The 19,903-nt window shown below is 42.4% G+C and overlaps 1 protein-coding gene across 3 annotated transcripts; it reads left to right on the top strand.

Moving 5' to 3' along the window:
- Positions 1–3: 3 nt before the first annotated feature.
- SLU7 (SLU7 homolog, splicing factor) lies at positions 4–10,795 on the top strand. 3 transcript variants are annotated; one of them, XM_005483566.3, is made up of 16 exons: positions 4–77; positions 480–656; positions 1,256–1,409; positions 1,599–1,679; positions 2,333–2,497; positions 2,643–2,708; positions 4,041–4,088; positions 4,587–4,718; positions 4,998–5,095; positions 6,499–6,566; positions 6,759–6,898; positions 7,666–7,827; positions 8,255–8,359; positions 8,545–8,619; positions 8,882–8,986; positions 9,909–10,795. In XM_005483566.3, the coding sequence occupies exons 2-16, from the start codon at positions 493–495 to the stop codon at positions 10,086–10,088; spliced, it is 1,743 nt and encodes a 580-aa protein (XP_005483623.1). In that variant the 5' UTR covers positions 4–77; positions 480–492; the 3' UTR covers positions 10,089–10,795. The 3 variants fall into 3 exon arrangements, with proteins under 3 accessions (XP_005483623.1, XP_005483624.1, XP_014120262.1); XM_014264787.3 differs by lacking the exon at positions 4–77 and adding an exon at positions 101–338; XM_005483567.3 differs by lacking the exon at positions 4,041–4,088.
- Positions 10,796–19,903: the final 9,108 nt, after the last annotated feature.

Here is a 19,903-nt window from a genome sequence, read left to right as displayed (position 1 = left end):
GGGGCGGGCACGGGGAGGCGGCTCCGCCCCGGAAGTGCGCGCGGCCGCGGTGCATTGTGGGACAGAGCTGCGGCCTGGTAGGTAAACAGGGCTGGGGAGCGGGCCGGGACCCGGGATCGGTACCGGTAGCCGGGATCGGTACCGGAACTGGGCAGGGTGGTTTCTGTAGGCTCCGAGCAAGTGCTGCCCTCCCCCGCCCGGGCCTGCGCCCGGGCCTGGCGCTGCTTCCCCGCGGCCGTTCTGTCGCGTCCCTTCCGGGGTAGGCGCAGGCCCGGGTCCCCGGTTGGCACTGAGGGAATTGTGTGCGTTCCGCACCGGGGCTGTTTGTCAGGACAGCGGTATGTTGGGAATGCGTAATACGGAGTTAGCTCATTTCACTGCGTGACACACAGTCATGTTGAAGAGCTGTGATGTCAGAGGGTATGGATCTGTAAGGGTTTTCTTTTGTTTTCTAATTTTATTTTATTTTTTACGCTAAGGATAAAAGCCAAAATGGCCTCAGGTGCGGTAGCGAACGCTCCTCCTGCAGGAGGAGCAACTGATGTGAGCCTGGAGGAACCAAAGAAGATGACGAGGGAAGATTGGAGGAAAAAGAAAGAATTAGAAGAACAGAGAAAACTGGGGAATGCGCCTGCTGAAGTGGATGAAGAGGGAAAGTAAGTTTTACTAAAGCTGTGGATGTTCTAAAGCTGCTGAGGAAAAATGTTTTCTTATGTTGTGGTTGCAGAGCAGCTATGAGAGTAACTCATGGTTCCAGTGTGAGTTACTGTAGAAGTAAATAGTTGAAATTTGTGTTTTAATATTCCAGTCATGAGATACTTTCTAGAAGAATGTAGGTTCAGTGTTTATTTTCTGTCAGCTGCTGACAGATCTGCTAAAAGGTCCAAGCCATGAAGCCAATAACACATGGTATTTTTAAAGTGAGTAGAAAATAGCACAGGGGTCTTTTACAGTGTACCTTGTCTCTTGCTTTCACAGGGCTTGTTGCTTCTGAGAAATGTTGCTGGTTTTTTTGCTCAGTAACATTACGCAGAATAATTTGGTTTGGAGTCAGGAGTTTAGGTGAATTAGGTGGCAACAAAATTTCAAAGTCTGTGTTTATCAAACTGAGAATTTATTTTGTAGTGTGTTGTACCAACTTAATTATTTATTATCCTTCCTAAAGCACTTGCACTTTAATGTGAGGGTTGTTTGTTAGACTGAGCTGGTTTGGGTTTTTCCCTGCCATGTGTTCATTGCACAACATCTTTTACAGAGACATCAACCCTCATATTCCTCAGTACATCTCCTCAGTGCCATGGTACATAGATCCTTCCAAGAGACCCACACTAAAGCATCAGAGACCTCAGCCAGAGAAGCAGAAGCAGTACAACTCCTCCGGAGATTGGTACAAACGAGGGGTTCAGGAGGTAATGCAGGGTGCTTTTCCCAGCAAATAAAGGGGAGATGTCTGGCTGTGTGCTTTTGAGGGGGGCAGGAATATTTTATTCAGCAGGTTTGGGCTTTGGGGGAGGCTCACACTCCTGAGGGGTGTTGCAGACATGCAGTTGTTGTGGGAGCTGTGCCAGGGCTGACACTGCTGCTGTGTTTGCCCCCAGCACGCCGTGGCCACGCGGTACCGCAAGGGAGCCTGCGAGAACTGCGGGGCCCTGACTCACAAGAAGAAGGATTGCATGGAGGTAAGGGCTGCAGGGAGGTGTGAGGGCTGCAGGGAGGTGAGGGCAGGGCTGCACGGAGGTGTAGGGACTGCATGGAGGTGTAAGGGCTGCACAGAGGTGATCCCCCTTTGGCCCTGCCTTAATGGCTTTGAATGCCACAGGAGTTTCATCTCTGTGAAACACAGCTGGCTGTAAATGAAATACTGGGCGTGGAAAAGCTGTTTTGGAAAATGTTATAAGTAGTGAGAAACGCCTAGAAATTTCTAAAGAAATTATTAATTAAGGTGAAAAGTGATACAATTCAGTGTGTCATCCATCAGTTCTGCTTGTAGTAAGATCTATGGTCTAATAATAGGTGAAAATTTATTTTCTTGCTAATTGCATTAACTCAAGTGCTGCTGTGTCTGTCTTCCTGCTTCATCTCAGGCAGAAGCCACTCCCAGAAACTGTTTTAATTGCTTCCTTAACTGTAGAAAATAGAAACAAGAATTTATGGAGTTTGAAGTCAGTTGTGCTGCATAAAAGTACAGGACTGCTTGCATTTATTTACAATCCACAGCCTTACAGTGCTGAATTTAACTTGCTTAGAGGAGCCTGATTGATAGTGTTTTTTAAAGACTATGTGAGTGAGTAACCTGATGGACTGATCTAGCCATCTTTTTTTTTTCTTTCAGAGACCCAGGAAAGTTGGAGCAAAATACACAGGCATGAACATTGCCCCAGATGAGCACGTGCAGCCCCAGCTGATGTTTGACTACGATGGGAAGCGCGACAGGTGGAATGGGTACAACCCAGAGGAGCACATGAAAATTGTGGAGGAGTACTCCAAGGTTGATTTGGTATGTGGGGCTGTGGTTTATTGGGGACAGAGTTAGTGTTTGGTGTGGCTGGGCTGGGAGGAGGGACACTTGTAATGTGCTCTGTTGACATCAGAGCTGGTGCTGAGGAGAAATCTTTAAACAAATGCATTTCTGTGCTGCACAGGCCAAACGTACCCTGAAAGCCCAGAAGCTTCAGGAGGAGTTGGCATCAGGGAAGCTGGAGCAAGTGGTAAGTAAACTTAGCTAATCTATTTTTGCTTAGGCTGAATGAATACAAAACAGATTATTTCTGCTTTCTGACTCTTTTACTCTCTACACAGGGTCTGCTATTGGGTTTTATGCCCTTCAGTAATTTAAAGGTTTTCCTACCACCAGCATGTTCTGTGTCACACTCAAGAACTTGAAGCATCTTCTTTCAAATGAAAATTCCTTTATGTTCCCCTTGCAGGCAGAAATTCTGTGTGACTATTATTGTTGCTAAAATTATTAACATGGAGTTTTGGGGTAGAAAAGCTTGTTTTCCATGCAGTAATTTTTTTTCCTATACCAAAATGCTTTTCTCCTATTAAAAGATTGGTATGATCTGCCTAGTGATGAGGTGATGACTGTGCACTGATTTAGTAATGTTTAATATAAATTGGGAAGAAGAAGCAAATTGGTTTAAGATAAAATCACTGCACAGTGACTTATAAAATGGGGAATAAAACAGAGGCTGTTACTGGTCAGAAGTGCTGACCTAAAGCCTCCCTGCAGAGGCTGTGCTGTCCCCCCTGGGCTGTCACTAGACAGCACAGTGAGCTCCATCTGCCACGCAGCCCAGACTACAGTGCTTTTTACAGACCTCCCCAAGAGAGGAGATTCCTCTTCTTTTCCTGCCCATTCTATGAAGCAAACACTGTTGGCTTCTGTATATTTACTGCTTGTAAGTGGAACTGTAAGAAGAAAAGTGTGTTTAAATTTAAGAACTGTCTCTGAGGGAGAGGACTGAGACTGGTTTGCATAGTCAGTGCTGGTCCATGTTCCAGGGCTCACAGCTGTTCCCACCTTCACTGCTGCAAGTATTCTTCAGTTAAAGACTAAGCAGGTTAAAAAAATTAAACCTGGCTGTGTTTGTTGAACTTAATTTCTGCCCAAGTGCTTAGTATTCCTGTAAATCCTGACTAAATTCTTGAATACATATCTCCTGAATTCTTTTTTAAGCTTTCAGAGTTGCAACTTGGTTATATTAAGTGATATGAAATGTTACAGTCTAAATCCTCAGTGTTCAAAGGTGTAACAAGCTCTAAATAACAGCAACAGTTTTAGAATTTGCTGCTCTTGCAAAGAATTGGAAATTTTGTTGAGGATGCTGTTAAAAATTCTCCAACATGTGTCAGTCACAGCGACAGCTAAGAGCGTTCTGCTAGAATGTTATGTAGCAGTGTTTCTGCATTTGGGGCCAGTGGTAAACTGTGTTTTGTATCCAGCATGAAGCTCTGCTTTGATTGCCCTTTGTATCCCTGCTGCCTTGCTTTTTCCCCTATCTTGTCTTCTCTGCTGATGTGCTCTTTGTTTGCTGCAGAACTCCCCAAGACACCAGTGGGGAGAAGAGGAATCAAATTCACAGACAGTAAGATGATTACCCACTGCATCACACCATGGGCAAAGGAAGAGCCTGTAGTTAGTGGAGCAGTAAAACAAGGGTGGCACAAGGGTTTGAATTTTGTGTCCATGCCACTGCCTCCCTCTTGCTTTGGGCAGAGGTTGCTGGATTTCATAAAGAGGCTTTTTGTTTTAATTCCTATGTGTTGTCAAACCTTAGGGATGCAAGCACATAACTAGATTTTAACATGTGGTATATTTTGACCAAAATAACTGTTTTCTTAATATCATCATAATTATCTTTTGATAATTATTTCCATAGAAGGAAGTGAAAATTCTTTAACAAGAGTGCTTCTGAAGTGTTGAATGCTAGATTAGCCTGAGAGCATGCTTAAGCCCAGGAAAACTGTGCCACCTTTTAACTACAGGGATTGAGGATTTTAAGGAAACCACTAAAATGAGATTCTTGTACATGTCTCCAGAATGAAGGAACTCTTTTAATTAGAAATTTTCCATTTCTCCTCAGGAGAGAGATCATAACAGTGAAGATGAAGATGAGGACAAGTATGCAGATGACATTGACATGCCTGGGCAGAACTTTGACTCGAAGAGACGCATCACAGTCCGAAATCTGCGCATTCGGGAGGACATTGCCAAGGTGAGTAAAGAGCTCTGGGCAGATCTTCCTCTGTGTTCCTGGCAGCTAATTTCAACAAATTACACATTCAGTTATTAATGACTTTGTTTCTGGGTCTAGGGGTTTGGAAGTTAAGGTCTGTTCTCACTTCTGTTCCTGCCCATGTTATCACTTCATCAAGGTCATCCTTTTGCACAGATAGAACTTCTTAAAACATCTAAACTGTAGGATGCAAGTGTAACCTCAGTTCTTTCAAAATCATTATCATTAAGTATCTTTTATGTTGTTTTTTTTCCCTAGTACTTGAGGAATCTAGATCCAAACTCTGCTTATTATGATCCCAAAACAAGAGCAATGAGAGAGAACCCTTATGCCAACACGGGCAAGAATCCAGATGAGTAAGTTAAAATGAGGTCATGCTTGTATATCCAACAAAACTCTTAAAAATTATATTAATTGTTTTATGTTTCTTTTACCTGTATGTCCTTTAGCTAATGAATCTCTAGTCAGTTACATGTATGCATATTAGTAAACCTAGAAAAAATCTATTTTATTTAGAAACACACTTTGGTTTAGTGTATAATAGTGGTATTTTTGTAATACTGATTGATCCTTAATCTTCAGGGACATGTGGACCATGGTTTAGTGTAATTATCTGTACAAGGGCTAGGACACTGCTGCATCTAGAGGTGATGCCTGTAAACAATAATGATATTTATGTAAAATATTTCAGTAACCAAATCTTGAACTTTAGCCCTTCTTTCTTGGTTCTGGAGACTAGCATGGTGTGTTTGTGGTACCTAACAAAATACTTTAATTAGGAATAAGATCTCCTCCTGTATTAATGGATTCTGCATAGAAAAGGTGAAAGCTTTGGCATTGTCTAGATAATTAATGAAAACTGCCATAGGCTTTTGGCTGCACACTTGGCTGTCTCCCTTAACCCCCAGTTCAGACATTTGGCCTGTGTTGTGCTGGGAGTGTACAGCACAGACAGGCTGTGAGCAAAACGTGTTCAGAGAGCAGTAACTGGGTTAGCTCACTGCCTAAAATAGAATGGCAGTACCTAAATGATAGCAAATATTGCTCTTTCCACCTCTCCTTGCCTCCAGCTAGAGTCATGCCAGTCAATTGGTTTTTTTTAGATGCAGATGCTTTTGCTTCTCTATCAAGTCATAACGTGACCTTTGTTGAATCTGAATTTCTGCCACAGCTTTTCAGACTGTAATTTTTCAGAATGGCTTTGGGAAGATGAAAGAGTGAATTGGATTGGTAGCATTTTTTCATCCTCAGTGTGTATTTCATGTGCTGGCTGTGCATCTCTTCAAGAGCTGTGCACCAGTGTCTCACTTTACTGAGAGCAGTAAAGGTATCCCAGGCTTCCTGAAACTCAGCCAAATATGCTGGGTCTGAACTGAAGAGTCAGAAATCCAGAAGTGAGAATCACTGTGCTGGAATATCACAGACTCTTTATGCATATCTATTGTGTAACTAGATCCAGGTTTAACTTTTAGTGCTTGGCATCTCAGACAGAACTCCAGGGCTGTGTCATGTGGCCCTTGAACACAGAAATCAGAGTTTTTGAGTAATTGCCTAATGCTCTCATGGCTTTGCCGGGAGCACTTTTGCTCCCTGTTTGTTCCAGGTTTTTGTTTCATATATCAAGTTGAATGCACGGCTTTCTCCTTCTGTTCTTAACTCTTGGTGCACAAGAGAATTTTTACTTGCCTGTTGCACTTCTGTGTTTGTATTTGAGAGGAAATCACGTTACAAATGCTAAGAGTTGTGTTCTTTTCTGCAGAGTTGGGTATGCAGGTGACAACTTCGTTCGCTACACGGGCGACACCATTTCCATGGCACAGACCCAGCGTAAGTGGGCTTTGGGCTTGGGGTTTCTGAAGGAAATTCACTTAAAATCCTTAACAATGCTGCTTTCTTACAAAAGAGAAATAAGTAAATCTTTATAAACTGAGCCTTATTTGAAATTGCTTTAGAATTAAAGGATGTAATTTGAATGTGTGTCAGTTTTAAAGTATTGAATGGAACCTTTTGTGTATGCAGTGTTTGCCTGGGAGGCTTATGACAAAGGCTCTGAAGTTCATCTTCAAGCAGATCCTACAAAATTAGAACTCCTCTATAAATCTTTCAAAGTGAAAAAAGAAGATTTCAAGGCACAGCAGAAAGAAAGCATCCTGGAGAAGGTAACAGGCATTTTGGTTTATTTAATAGGAATTCTGTTTGAAGTCTGGGTCTTGGGGAACAAGTAAGATTACTAATCCTATGCGAGAGGGCATCAGCTGTTCTCAGCAGCTTAGACTTAAAATATTTTTATATTTATACACACTATCTCATCAAGTGATGAATTTAATTTAGTATTGGGACCTTTGAAGGTATGCTGGTATTTACATTATTGGGAGCTCTTCCCTAAACTGTCAGAATTTCTGCACTGAAGAAATCTGAATTTCTTTCTGACTCAAATTTTGAATACAGTGTTTTAGATAAATACTTATTTTATATTTTGCAACTTATGTCTTGGACAGCTGAAAAAGAACTAAATAATCCATTTGGATTCTAACTGTGTCAACATTCAAGTTTGGAGGGGGGCAGGAAGTATTGCTCTGCTCCTGCCCAAGCTGGTCTTTGGCTTGGTCTCTAAAGATTTTCTGCTTTGAGGGAGGAATATCACTGTTGTCATTCTACAAGCATAAACAAAACCAAACAACACAACACAACAAAAAAACACGTGCACAAAGAACCCCACAAAACTAAACACCAAAAGACACCCCAGTGGCCATAGGAGATGATGTATTTCTGTCTTAACTCTTCACTAAAGATTAAACCATCTTTGTCACTTTTGTGCCTTCTTGACAAGGTACCAAAGGTGCTGTTTTTGAAATGTTTGCTTAACTATATAAAAGGTGGGGTTTTTTTCCAAAACTATTGTATGCCATTTCTGTTTGCATTTTAGTATGGAGGACAAGAACATTTAGATGCTCCCCCAGCTGAACTTCTGTTGGCTCAAACAGAAGATTATGTGGAGTATTCTAGGCATGGAACAGTCATCAAAGGACAGGAGAAAGCTATTGCTTGTTCTAAGTATGAAGAGGATGTGAAGATCAACAATCATACAGTAAGTCCTAGGTTATGTTTAAATTTTTTTAAAATTAAATACCATCCCATTGGAGGTATATTAGGATGCAGTACAATCTAATTAATACATGAAATACATTTCTCCTGGGTTAATGTGACACTCTCCCTTTTCTGTTAAGGAGAAACTTCAAATTATAGTTGTGATGTGAATTTGAGGAGTTGCCATGGCAATCTTAAACTAAAGGAGAAGTTACTCTTTTCACCTTTCACTTTGAATATAGGTTGACCACATCCTGTTGTGATTGTCTTTTTTGACAGTGTACCTGTAAGGTTCATGTAAAATAGCATAAATATTTCTCTTAGTTTCCTTTTGGATGCCTGAGTAATTTGCTTACCAGGGCATCAGCTCTGGAGGAAATTTCAGCCTGCCTCTTTCAGGAGTAACTGTGTGCTGTGTTCTCCTGCAGTGCATTTGGGGCTCATACTGGAAGGAAGGCAAGTGGGGTTACAAGTGCTGCCACTCCTTTGTCAAGTACTCCTACTGCACAGGAGAAGCTGGCAAGGAAATTGCTGTAAGTATTCTCTTGTTTATTCATGTGGAAAGAGCCAAAAAGCATTCATATTCTTACTTAAGGTTTAGACTGTTTTGCTTTTTGACGGAGGTTGGTTTTTTAGGGATTTCTGGGATTTTTTTTTTGTCCTTCCCCTTTCAGATGTGGTCAGTAACAGGGTATCCTTGTTCTTGTCTGTTGTACAGAATACAGAGGCAAGTTTAATGGAGGAGCAGCCTGAGGAGGCAGAGCACATGACAAAACCCAAAACACTGATGGAGGTAGGAATTATCCCTTTCTCAGGAAGACAGACACTTCTCAACATTTTATCTACAAAATTCTGTAGAATAATGTGGTGGTTTGACCAGGAAGAAGTGGAATTCTGGGATGCTGAAAATTACTAGACTGCATTAATAGAGCATTAACATCTCCATTGAAAACTAGGCTCTCAAATACCATTAATGGAAGTTTGGATTTAATGATTTGGGCATTATTAATGTTGGCAAGTTGAATCTTAACATTGACTTGTTTCCCACCTTACAGATCCACCAGGAGAAACAGAAAGAGAAGAAAAAGAAGAAGCACAAGAAGAGCTCAAACTCAGACAGTGAGGGTGAAGAGAAAAAGAAGCAAGAAAAACTAAAAAAGGTGCACTATAATCTTCAGTGGCTTTGTGGCAAAAGGAACATGACATATTTTACAGTATCAGTTTTATGAAGCCTGTAATGTTGTTTTGGTGATATACCATGGGGCAGTTTGATGCTAATTTTGAGCTAAATTAAATTTAAAATGCTGTTAGATGTTCTAAAGTCCATCCCCTATTCCTCAGGCAAAGCTTCAATAAATATTTAGTTTTAAAGACTTGATTTAGATGACTTAGACTGTTTCATGTCTAATCACCTATTACACCTGTAGATCTATAAAAGACATTGCAGAACACAATGATTTGTGTGTTGAAGAAAGATGGAGAGATCAAAGCAGTGTTAAATCTGAACTTAGCACTTTGTATCCCAGGCTTGGTCCAGTCTCTCAGCTGATGTAACAAATCCATGCCCCATCCACTGGGCAGCAGTGTGCTCCTGTGGCCACAGCAGCCTGCTCTGGGCTGCTCTCAAAGGAAACCAGTTAAACTGTGCTTTTTAATTAAAGCAGAGTACAAATGCAGCTTCTTTGCCAGTAGCAACAGCAGTAGTTTGAGGAATGAGATAGCACTTAAAAATTAAAACCCCAAACATATAACAAAAAATAATGAACAATTCAGTTGTACTTGCTAGATCACGATAATATTTTAGGTAAATCCTGGGAGTTTCTTACTTGATTTTGACATTTGGAAAGAGATTATAGTGTCTTGTTTACTAAATAGCATTTTACCATCATTTTATGTTAAAACACTTAAAAATAAGCATTAAGTGAAATGTGCAGTGGGTGGGCCAGACAGATGTGCATTGCTTATCCCACGCTTGTGCTTGCCCCTTGTCCATCATACAGGAATCTAAGACAAACCTTCATTGTTGGGTTTTTAGTCTAAGTTTCACTATGCAATTTTTGATTCCCTTTGCTCTCATTTCAGGCTCTAAATGCTGAAGAGGCTCGACTTCTCCACATCAAAGAAATCATGCAGTTAGATGAGAGGAAGAGGCCATACAACAGCCAGTATGAAACCAGGGAGCCAACAGAAGAGGAGATGGAGGCTTACAGAATGAAAAGGCAGAGACCTGATGACCCCATGGCCTCTTTCCTTGGGCAGTAGTCTCAGGAGGCACCATTCCAGTACAGGAGACTTTTTCCAGTTGTTTACAACTCTCTGTAGACACTTTATTCCCTTGCACCTGTCTAAAATGGCAGAAACCTTTCTGTGCTCTGAAGAAATTTGCGAAAGCTTCTTTCAGCAGACATGAGCAGTCTAGTTCTTACTGGAGTTCTGTAAATGTGTGTGTATGTATACAAATACAGGCACATATACACACATGTGTACACATATATGTATAGATTAAATAAATGTATATGTATAGATTAAATAAACACACCCACTCTGTAAGATCTTGAAGGAGATCTGACTGAAATCCTAGGTTTATTTGGCCAACTAGTGTGTATATATTTATATATTTGGCTAACTAATGCATAAAGTTGTGATACAATAAAACTGACTAGTCAGAAGAAATGGTCAGCAGGTGTCAATATAGAACAAAAATTGTTGACAAAATTTGGCACAACTACTACTAGAGCTTCTTGCTTGTAAATCCTGTATTGTGACTAAAAAATACATAGTTTCTTGATCACTTTGCAGTAAGTACTTTGGAAATGTAAAAGTTAATTGCTTTGTTCTGGTTAAATCAAGATAAAGATCTTAAGTGCTGTCTAGCCTTTTAAATGAAAGGGTTGAAAGAAGCTGACTGTAGAGCTTTTAAATTCCAATTGTTTCTTCAGATATATTTTTACAGAAATTTCAGTTGTAAAGATCTGTGTTCTTGGGTTTCCTTTTGGTAACAGTGTCCTGTTCCATGGTGTGACACCAAGTGTCAGCTCTAATCCCCTGTGAGAACCTGAAGCAGCATCTGCTTTGGTTTGGCAATGTCAGTCCTTAAACTGGGAGTTTTCCCCTTTTAACTGATTAAAGTTGAAGAACTGGGTGAAAAACTGCACAGCATGACTTCAGAGTTGGAAGACTTGGGAATTACTTCTGTTGAGGCTTAAACTGTTTTTGAAAGACTTTATAAAGGAGGTAATTCAGAAATAACACAAAGGAAATTTCAAGACTAACTTTGTCGATTCAGTGCATGGGAACGTTAATACATCGAGTCTTTACTGAATTTATGTGAAGTGATTGGTCAGGGATTAAAATTCAGTCCTAAATTTAGGATACTTAGGTTTCACCAATGAGTCAATCCCAAGTACCTGGGGCAGTAGTTGATCCTTGCCACATTTTTAGTCTGGACTGTAAAGAAAGAGAGCTCCTTTAAAGGGTTGGCAGGTTATTTATTTTAACCTTGAGAGGACAGTGTGTTACCCTGAGACTTGTTCTTAAACAGCTGCAACACTTTTTTTAAAAACTTAATATTTAAAAAAACCTCATGCATGCATTTCCAGCTGGAATACTCCAGTCAGATGGATTAAACATTTGTCAGAATAAATGGCAGGAAATGTGAAGCAATGCTGATACACTCAGAACCTTCCAGGAATAAACAGACCTGTCTGGTTTTCATCAAGAATATGAAATGGCCTTTCTCCTCTTTGGGAGTTTATTCTGGGTGCAGCATTTCATGCACAGAACTATGGAAGATTATTTCTTGGATCATGAGCTTTTTGCACTTGCCCCAGTTACTATACAGGCTTCTCCAAGAACAGGGAGGAGTATGGTCAGAAATTAAAAATACCATTTTGCTCTTTGCCTGCCCAGAAGTAATTATGCATTGGGCTATTAAAATACCAGTCCTGCTTGGAAGCAAATGTTTCATGCTAATAATTTTTATGATAATCAATATAAATCAGCAAGGAGTTTTTATATGGAAAAAAGTTACTAACATAAAATGATAAATACTAACTTTTAGATTGTCAACAACCTTTCCATGGGTTGAGAAACAAATGGTTTAGATAATAAAATACTTTTTTGAGGTGAGTTTTGTGACAATCTGAGAGCCTGTAGAGCGTAAAGGTTTGTGGTTGTTCTTGTGGCAGGTGTGCAGTTTGCTCCTCTCTCTGCCTCCCTGCTCCTTCACCTCTCCCTGCTGCTGGAGGCCATTTGTGGATGCTCCAAGATGATTTAATGGTAAGATCAGAGGGGTAAGGGTTCTGTGCTCGTGGTGTTTGCTGCTTTAGCTGCCTCCCAGCTGCTGGGAGGCCTCAGCAGGAGTTAAGCACCTAAAAAAAGGTGTCCCCCTTTCAGGAGTGTGGGCAGCCCTTGCCAAGTTACTGGCTGCTGGTTACCCTGCCTTCCATGCACACTTTGGTCATTCTTTGATGGGTTTGAATACCTTGGGAGTAAAGGGGTTAATTTGGGGGGAGAATTGGCACAAAAACAAAATCCTGTACTTTCAAGGGATTTTGTAGATAAGCTGGAAGAGGGATTTTTGATATGATTTGAAGCAATTCTTGCTTAACTGATTCATTTGTCAAACTGAAGATGTGTGTGATGGGACAATGCCAAAAAGCAGTTCCAGGCAGATCTTGGCTGACAAGGTTCATGTCTCTCATGCTTCTACTTGTGCAAAATTTTGAGCTTCCAGTTCCAATCTTATGAGAATTCCCTACAAACCCTTGACTGCAAGTTGATTTACTGGAGACTCTGACTCTGTAAGCAGCATCTGTTCCTTGGGAAGCTCAGTTAATATTTCTGCCACGTGGCATTTCCCAGCAAGGGCTGAAGAGCCCCAGAGATCCAAGAGAGGCAGAAACAGAGTGAAGCTCAGGAGTGCATGGATGTGAGTGACTCTGGGATGTGCCAGTGCCTCCCTGCCCTTCCTTGGGCACCAGCTGCTCTCCTTTCCCCAGCACAGAGAAGACACCTCCATCCCTGGTAAGCAGCATGGGCTGTGGGATTGCTTTGGAATTGCCTCAGGGGGCTTGGGGGGGCTCAGGAGGATCTCTTCTATCACAGCAATGGAATTTGAGCTTTTTCCTGCTCTGCTCAGGTCTCTTGGGATTAATCTGTGACCATAACCCAAAGTGACCCTGGCAGTGGCCACAAAGCTGCCTGGGGCACACACAGTTATCTAACATGGGAAATCTGCTCTGGTCAGTGAGCAGGGAACTGGAAATAAACAACTTGCTCCCTTTGCCCTTAACTTACTGCATGAAAATGGGTAAACAGCAGTGGAGCCCCAAATATATCCATTGAGGAGCTTTCCTCAGCTCTGGGTCTGAGAGGCATTGAGGTCAAAGCACCTTTATATATATATAAATATATATACGTTGCAAGTAATTTTGCCTAAATTATATACAACAGAATGGGACAATGAATTTTCACATATTAAATAAAAAGGAAACCTCTTCCAGGTTTGTAAGTCAATTGTCATCATTAGATTAAACTAATAGAATTTCACATGGTGTGTCTAGGAAAATTGCTTCTTCTAATGTATTTAAAATCAAATTTGAAAAGCAGAGATCAGTTGTAGCATCTTGTATATCCCCTCATAGGACTTTCAGAACTGACACCTCGTGTGCTTCCTGTTTTCTGTTAAGAGCTTGTTGCAACTTTACCACATGAAAAGCATCTTGAAATTTGTTCCCGAGTTTTTTCCTATAGTGAAAACTCTTGCAAAAGTTGCTTGGAAATTTCCATTGTGCATGGCTTGCAGAATAAGGTTCTTCTTAGCAAGAATGTTTCATAGAAAAGAAAATATGTGCTTCTTAAAATATTAAGTGTAAAATGGCTTTGATATCATTCTGTGATCCCAATGCCTTCTGAAGTTCAGGGAAACTCCAGAATTTAAATGATTAACTGGCATTTCCAGACTCCTGGCCAAACTAACTCTTATCACATCTGAATGTTTTGTTATTAATGAGCCAGGTTTGCTTGGAGCCCTCTGAGACTCTTTTTTACTGTTTGATTACTAGAATAATATTGCTTTTACTTGTGGAAATATGTGCTCAAGTTGCTCACTGGGAGACAGCCTGATTTATTTTTTGAAAAGCTGCATTGGTAGAATCCCAGGATGGTTTGGGTTGGAAGGGACCTTAAAGATGCCTAACTCAGCCAGCCTGCCCTGAGCAGGGACACCTCCCACTGGACCAGGTTGCTCCAAGCTTTGTCCATCCTTGGCCTTGAGCACTTCCAGGAAGGAGGAGTCCTCATTGCAGAGACACAGATCAGATCCTGCTGGGTCTGACATTTAAAAGCTCCACTGCAGAAAACAAAAGCACATGAGAAAGCAATACCTGTTTGTCAGTCATTATTCTAAATTAGTCTGTCCTCAAAAGCCAGACCTTCATGTTCTGTATCTCTGTTGTCCCTGGTAATTTTTGCTCTAAGCCCTCCCCCCTGCTGGGTTGTGGTTTCACTGCTGTACCTTGGTTTTTCTGGGACCATGGCAGAGCTGCCCTGCTCTGCCTCTGGAACTTCATCGTGCAATGCTCCTTTTTCTTTGGCATCCAGTGCCCACAGGATCTATTCAGCCTCCTGTAACAAAGCCCCCCTGTGCTGGAGTGTTGTGAGGGACAGCAAAGACCCAGCTGCTGCCTTGCTGTGTGGCTGCAGTGCCAGCCTGCCAGGAGCCCTGGGAATTGATTGCAGGGAGAGCAGCAAGTGCATGAGGACAAAAGCAGGCACAGCTGGCACTGCTGCTCTTCAGCTGCACCCCTGCCCCAGGGCAGCCATCATGTCCCTCTCTCCTTGCTTCTCTGGCATTTTACAGTGTTTAGGGAAACAAACAGATCCCCCTTCCTGTGGGAGCTGTTTATTTGCTCACATTGTGCTGCTCTTTTAACACCTGTCTGCAAGTGAAACTCCTGAACATATTCTTTTAAATGGAGTGACAAGTGGTGTTTAAATTCTGATTTTATAAATACCTGGAAAAATGAGAGCATCCAGCTTCTGAGGAACGACACATTCCCTGAGCAAAATGCCCTGATTCTTTTTTGAAGGCTCTTTCTTTTAAAGAAAAGAGTTTTGCCATTAATCTGTGTGGAATCAATACCAGACTGAGTGCAGATTTCTGGTGAATCTCTGTTTGATGGTGGAGTTCTGTACACACATCTGTGTTCCAGGTACATTCCTCTGCAATGAGCTCAGGGGTCCCAGGCTGGAGGGACAGGCCCTGATGCTTTTCATGTTTCATGCCCACACTCCTTTTCACACTGGAGGAAGCTCAGCAGCATTCTCCTCTCTCTTCTCTCTCCTTTCTCCTGACATTGACTCAGGATTCACCCAATTCCTCTGATAACTCTTTCAGCTCAATAATCCATCAGGAAACAAAATAAAAGCCCTGGTCAGCTTCTGCCAGATCAGCAAACTGAACCAGCTCAGCAGAGTCCAAGTTCTAGAGCTGCAGCAGGGCTGCTGTGGAGGAAGGGGAGAGAAGGGGTCAGGGCAATCTCCCTCCTTCCAGCAGCAGCTTGGGCTCATTTCCATTGAAATGGCTGAGCAGATTCTGCTCTGAGGCCCAGGGATCACTGGTGATCTGTAAACCATACAAAATGAAGTTCAGCTGCTTTGAGAAAAAAATATAAAACTGTGAAATTAATTAAAACCACTTATCCAGGCTGGCAGAGCCCCTTGAATCAGAAAGGGAAATGTCCCATGCTGTGTGACAGGATATTCTCTGAAGGTTTTCCTATGGGTTCAGAGAGCCCAGACACTGCTGGTGTAGTACTTAAATGTGCTCACAACATGGTTTCACATGGAAAAACAAAATTGAGTTGGCTAAATATTTGTTTACTTTTCTAATGAGGCTTCCAGATATGATTTGATTATTCCCATCTAAAAATCTGTTCTTAAATATTTCAGCAGGGACAAATCCTGTAACCTTGCTCAGTCCAAACTCCTAGTGAAGATTTGCATGACTAAAAGAAGCCATGTCAATTTAAGGCAGTTTTTGCAAGTGTGCTTTCCCCAGCACACAGCTGCTTCCTCCTGCTCCATGCTGCAGCCAAAATCCTGTTCCTTGAAACTGCTTGTAGTGCTGAGAACTGGGAAACCAGCCTTGGAAGAAGCATGAGGAGAGGAAACTCCCCTAAACTGCTTTGGCTGCAGAACATTTTGTATAAACCAGGGACTGAAGGAACACAGGGACCTGTCTTTGACCCATGGAACATCAGGATGACTTAGAACAATAGCAGTGACTTTGTCAAGCTTTCTTCTATAAACTATTACAAATTAACTTGATAATAGGCAGTGTAAAAAAAAAAAAAAAGTTCGTTATGTACTATTATAAGGTCATGCAAAAGGATTAAGTCCTGGAGGAATTATTGGATTCTAGTGAAAAAATAATGAATTTGTGCTGGTAATGACACGGCCTTAGTCCTCTGTTCGGTGTGGTCCCTAGGCAGGGCAGCCCCATCTGTGAAGAGTGGGGTTGATGAGATCTCTCAGGGATATTATTCTGTCCATTAGGCTGCTGTTACTTGGATGGTTTTGGTGGCTAAACCCCAGGGTTTTTATTTTTCCTTGATATCAGTGCTGACCTAGTTCTGCAGTGAGTAACTGCACAGCCATCTGTATCCCAGCTGATGCCAAGGAATGAAAATATCCCTGAAAGGCAGCAGCCCCTGCCTGAGGGAGCTTTAGGGGCAGCATTTGCTGTTTGTGTTGCTTCCCCTTTGGCCTGCACTTTCCAGCACCTGGGAAAAAAGGCTGGGGAGGCAGAAAGGAGGGCTGGGAGCAGCCCCAGGGCTCAGGGGGTTTGGCCAGCCCTGCCCACAGCTCCTCACTGGGGTTTCCTTCATCCTGCCCCATGGGGTTCAACCAGCCATGGCTTGGTGTGTTTGGGAGCCTTTGAGAGAAGAGTCACTCACAGCCATGAGGAATTGTTTGGATGTTGAGTTTCTCTGCTGCCTCTGCTGCCTGAACACATTTCTGGCAGTAAAGGGGCAGTGGCAGAGTGTGGGGTGCCAGTGAAGGGGAAGCATCAGCCCTGCTCGTGCTGAGCATTGATGGCTGCAGGTTTTATCCAGAATTGTAAATTCCTGCTTTCAGGAGCTGCACATGAGTGCAGGACACACCCCAGCACAGGGCAGATTAGGCAGCAAACATGTAAAGTAGCATTAAGATGCAAACTTTGGCCTATAATCCTAATTACTGCTTTTCTACTCTCAAGCAGTTTTGTACGGTGCTCAGAAATGAAAGTTGTGCCAAAGGCAAACCCTGACATGGTTATCAGGGGTGTCATGAGATTTTATGCCTCTCTGAAAGCACCAGCTGTAAAAATTCAAGGCTTTCCTGAAATTCTTAGCTTTCAGTTAAGAAATCCACCATGTATATCAATATTTTGGGGTGTGAAGAAAAGTTTAAAAACATGTCAATGTTCTTGAAAAGTTTAGATACCAAAGGACAAGGAAAATGAACATCAGCTCTGTTGCTTTTATAAAATCCCTTGTTTGTTTTAACTCTTGGCCCTGTTTATTATGGTGGCTGTAAATTTATCAATTGCAAACCTCAGCAAGCTTTGTAATTTGTAAATATCCTGAGAACACTTTGGTTATTCCCCAGTGGTGATGAATGGATGGGGGCTGGTACAGGGGTGAGGTTTCTGCCTTGCTTCTGCCATGTTCTCTGACATTAATGTGTTCCAGTGTTCTTAACTGCCAGGAGCAGCTGTAAATTCTCTCTTTGGGGATGTTCCCATCACATCTCATTCAGTCATTATTGGTCATTAAACACCTTACCCTGTGATTGAATCCAAGGATAGAGCAAAGGGCAGTTATTCAGCCCAAATACAGGACTTGATGTGAAGGCAGTGAGAAGGTTTAATTGCTAATACTTGTGACAAATGGATTTACTGTGACTCTGGGGGCCCTGGAGGAGCTCCCTGTTAGCCCTGCTCAGTGTTCCACGTGTGAGTGGGACTGCAGAGCCCTCCTGGAACCCAGGCTGGGAACAATTTGCCTCTGTGAGATACACACCACTACAGCTGCAGACCAGATGAAACATTCAATAACTTCTTTACCAGGCAACTGGTTTGTAAGTGAGAAGGAGCATTTGGAACATGTAATTTGTAGTTGGGAATATTTTATAATTGGTGAATGCTATTGTCACACTCACAGTGCTGTGAATTAGTGAGAGTTTCTGGTGACATTTCCCCTGGTTTAGAGCTCAGGTTGGGTGGCACTGTGGTGACAGGGCTGTTTTGCAGTTCTGCAGAGTTTCAGGTGCTCTGCTGACATTCTGCACCTTGCAGAGGCTTTCAGCACCCTCAGGTTATGCAGGGATTATGTTTGTTTTCAAGATTCCCACAGTTTTTAATGGGTTTATCCTGACAAGAGTGTGGTGAGAAGAGTGTTATTCATCCCCCATTAACATACAAGAGACACTTCATTGAAGGACCCTTGAACTGGGATGTCTGCACAGCTGTGTCACAGAGACACAAGTTGGGCACTGGGCTGTGTCTGGAAAAGTCTGGACAGTCCTGATGTGTTGAAATGTCTTTAAAAACCTCCTTATACAAGAGGGCCAAACCTTACAAAGATGTGTGAGGAATCCCAGAGCCAAACCAAACTGCCCAGAGTGAGTAACTGCTGCAGGGCTCAGCTGTTGGAGTCCTGGGAGGGGCAGGAGCTGCTGAATTTACTCTCTGGGCTGCAGGGTGAATGATGGCTTTGACTTCCTCCACTTTCTCATGTGGTAGGCTGGAACCTGGGTTATTCCTGTAGGACTGAGGCCAAACTGTCTGCAGCACTGTCCCACACCAGGCATTCTGTGACAGACCTGCACAAAGGTTTCACTGGCAAAAGGAATGTATAAAAAAGAAATGTACCACTGGAGCTGCCAGCTCTGCCCCCAGACCAGAGCCCTGCTCATCATTGGCAGCAGAATTGCTCAGCTTTGCCTTTTTCCCCAGTGCAGGATTTTCTTCCTTCTCATTTCTCAGACTGCTGGAAATGTCCCCTCTCCTCCTACACTTGATCAGATACCAGCCACTGCTGTGTGAAAATGCCATTAAATGCAATGACTAAACACTGAGTTAGTTACTGAGTAACTTCCCAGGAGCCCTTCTCCATACCTGAGGACTTACTGGACACATGTGCTGGGGAAAAAATTGATCTGTGGGATGGTTTGTTTGTATACAGGACTTTGAAGGGGAGCCTGGGTGGTTGCTCACAGAAAAAACCTCAAATATTAATTAAATGAATAATCAGTGAATAGTACCAGAGGGTTCTTCCTGCTCAGGAGAAGTGGATTGAGAGAACCAGCAAAAGGATCCCTGTCCTGCCCAGGAAAGGCAGCTCCAGGCTCTCTGGGATGGTTTTGGCCCAGCCTTTGGCATAGCTTGGACAGCAGGGTGAGGCCAGGCACAGCCCCAAGGCGCAGCCTGGTCCCACTTCTGTCCTTCCCCACGTGGGAAACCAGCACAGCCACAGGTCAGCAGATTGTTTTTGTGGGAAATGTGGAAGGAATGCCCAGTGCTCCCTGGAGAGACAGTACATAACAAATCACAGAGCTCTGGCCTGCATGGCATTATCCAGCTTAGTTTGAGGGAAAAAATAGTGGCACAAAATCAGCTTATTTTTTAAGCCCATCTGGAAACTAGTGGGAATTCATCTCACTGAATAAGGCCATTATAAATTATATCAGGCTTCATCACATATATTTGGAGGCAGAAACAACTTATTGCAGAGGCTTGAGTTGATTCAGAGTCACACAATACAGATGAAAGCCTTTGTGCCTTCTGTGCATTTTTATGAAGAAAATATTTAGAAATCATTTAAAAGTCCCACAAAGCAAAACTGTGGCATATAAAACACAGCTTCAGAGTTGCCTTGAGCTGTATTAAGTTTTACTGTACAGCCCTTTTTCTCTCCCCCTAAGAAAACAGTACATAATCTTTTAAGAAAATCAGCTCTAACTCCTTTGTTGGATTAAATCTAACTCCTTTCAGTTGCATTTAATTCATTTTTGTCCAGCAGTGCTTCTCA

The sequence above is a fragment of the Zonotrichia albicollis genome, chromosome 15 (genome assembly GCF_047830755.1).
Source record: "Zonotrichia albicollis isolate bZonAlb1 chromosome 15, bZonAlb1.hap1, whole genome shotgun sequence".
Classification (NCBI taxonomy): domain Eukaryota; kingdom Metazoa; phylum Chordata; class Aves; order Passeriformes; family Passerellidae; genus Zonotrichia; species Zonotrichia albicollis.
The sequence above is the reverse complement of the archived record's forward strand: the minus strand, read 5'-3'. Positions and strand labels throughout refer to the sequence as shown.

Excerpts from the sequence above, each read along its gene's own strand:
- SLU7 (XM_005483566.3), top strand. The coding sequence starts at position 493 with ATGGCCTCAGGTGCGGTAGCGAACGCTCCTCCTGCAGGAGGAGCAACT. Across the intron at positions 657-1,255 it reads GAAGTGGATGAAGAGGGAAA|AGACATCAACCCTCATATTC; the intron begins GTAAGTTTTACT and ends CATCTTTTACAG. Across the intron at positions 6,899-7,665 it reads AAGAAAGCATCCTGGAGAAG|TATGGAGGACAAGAACATTT; the intron begins GTAACAGGCATT and ends TTTGCATTTTAG.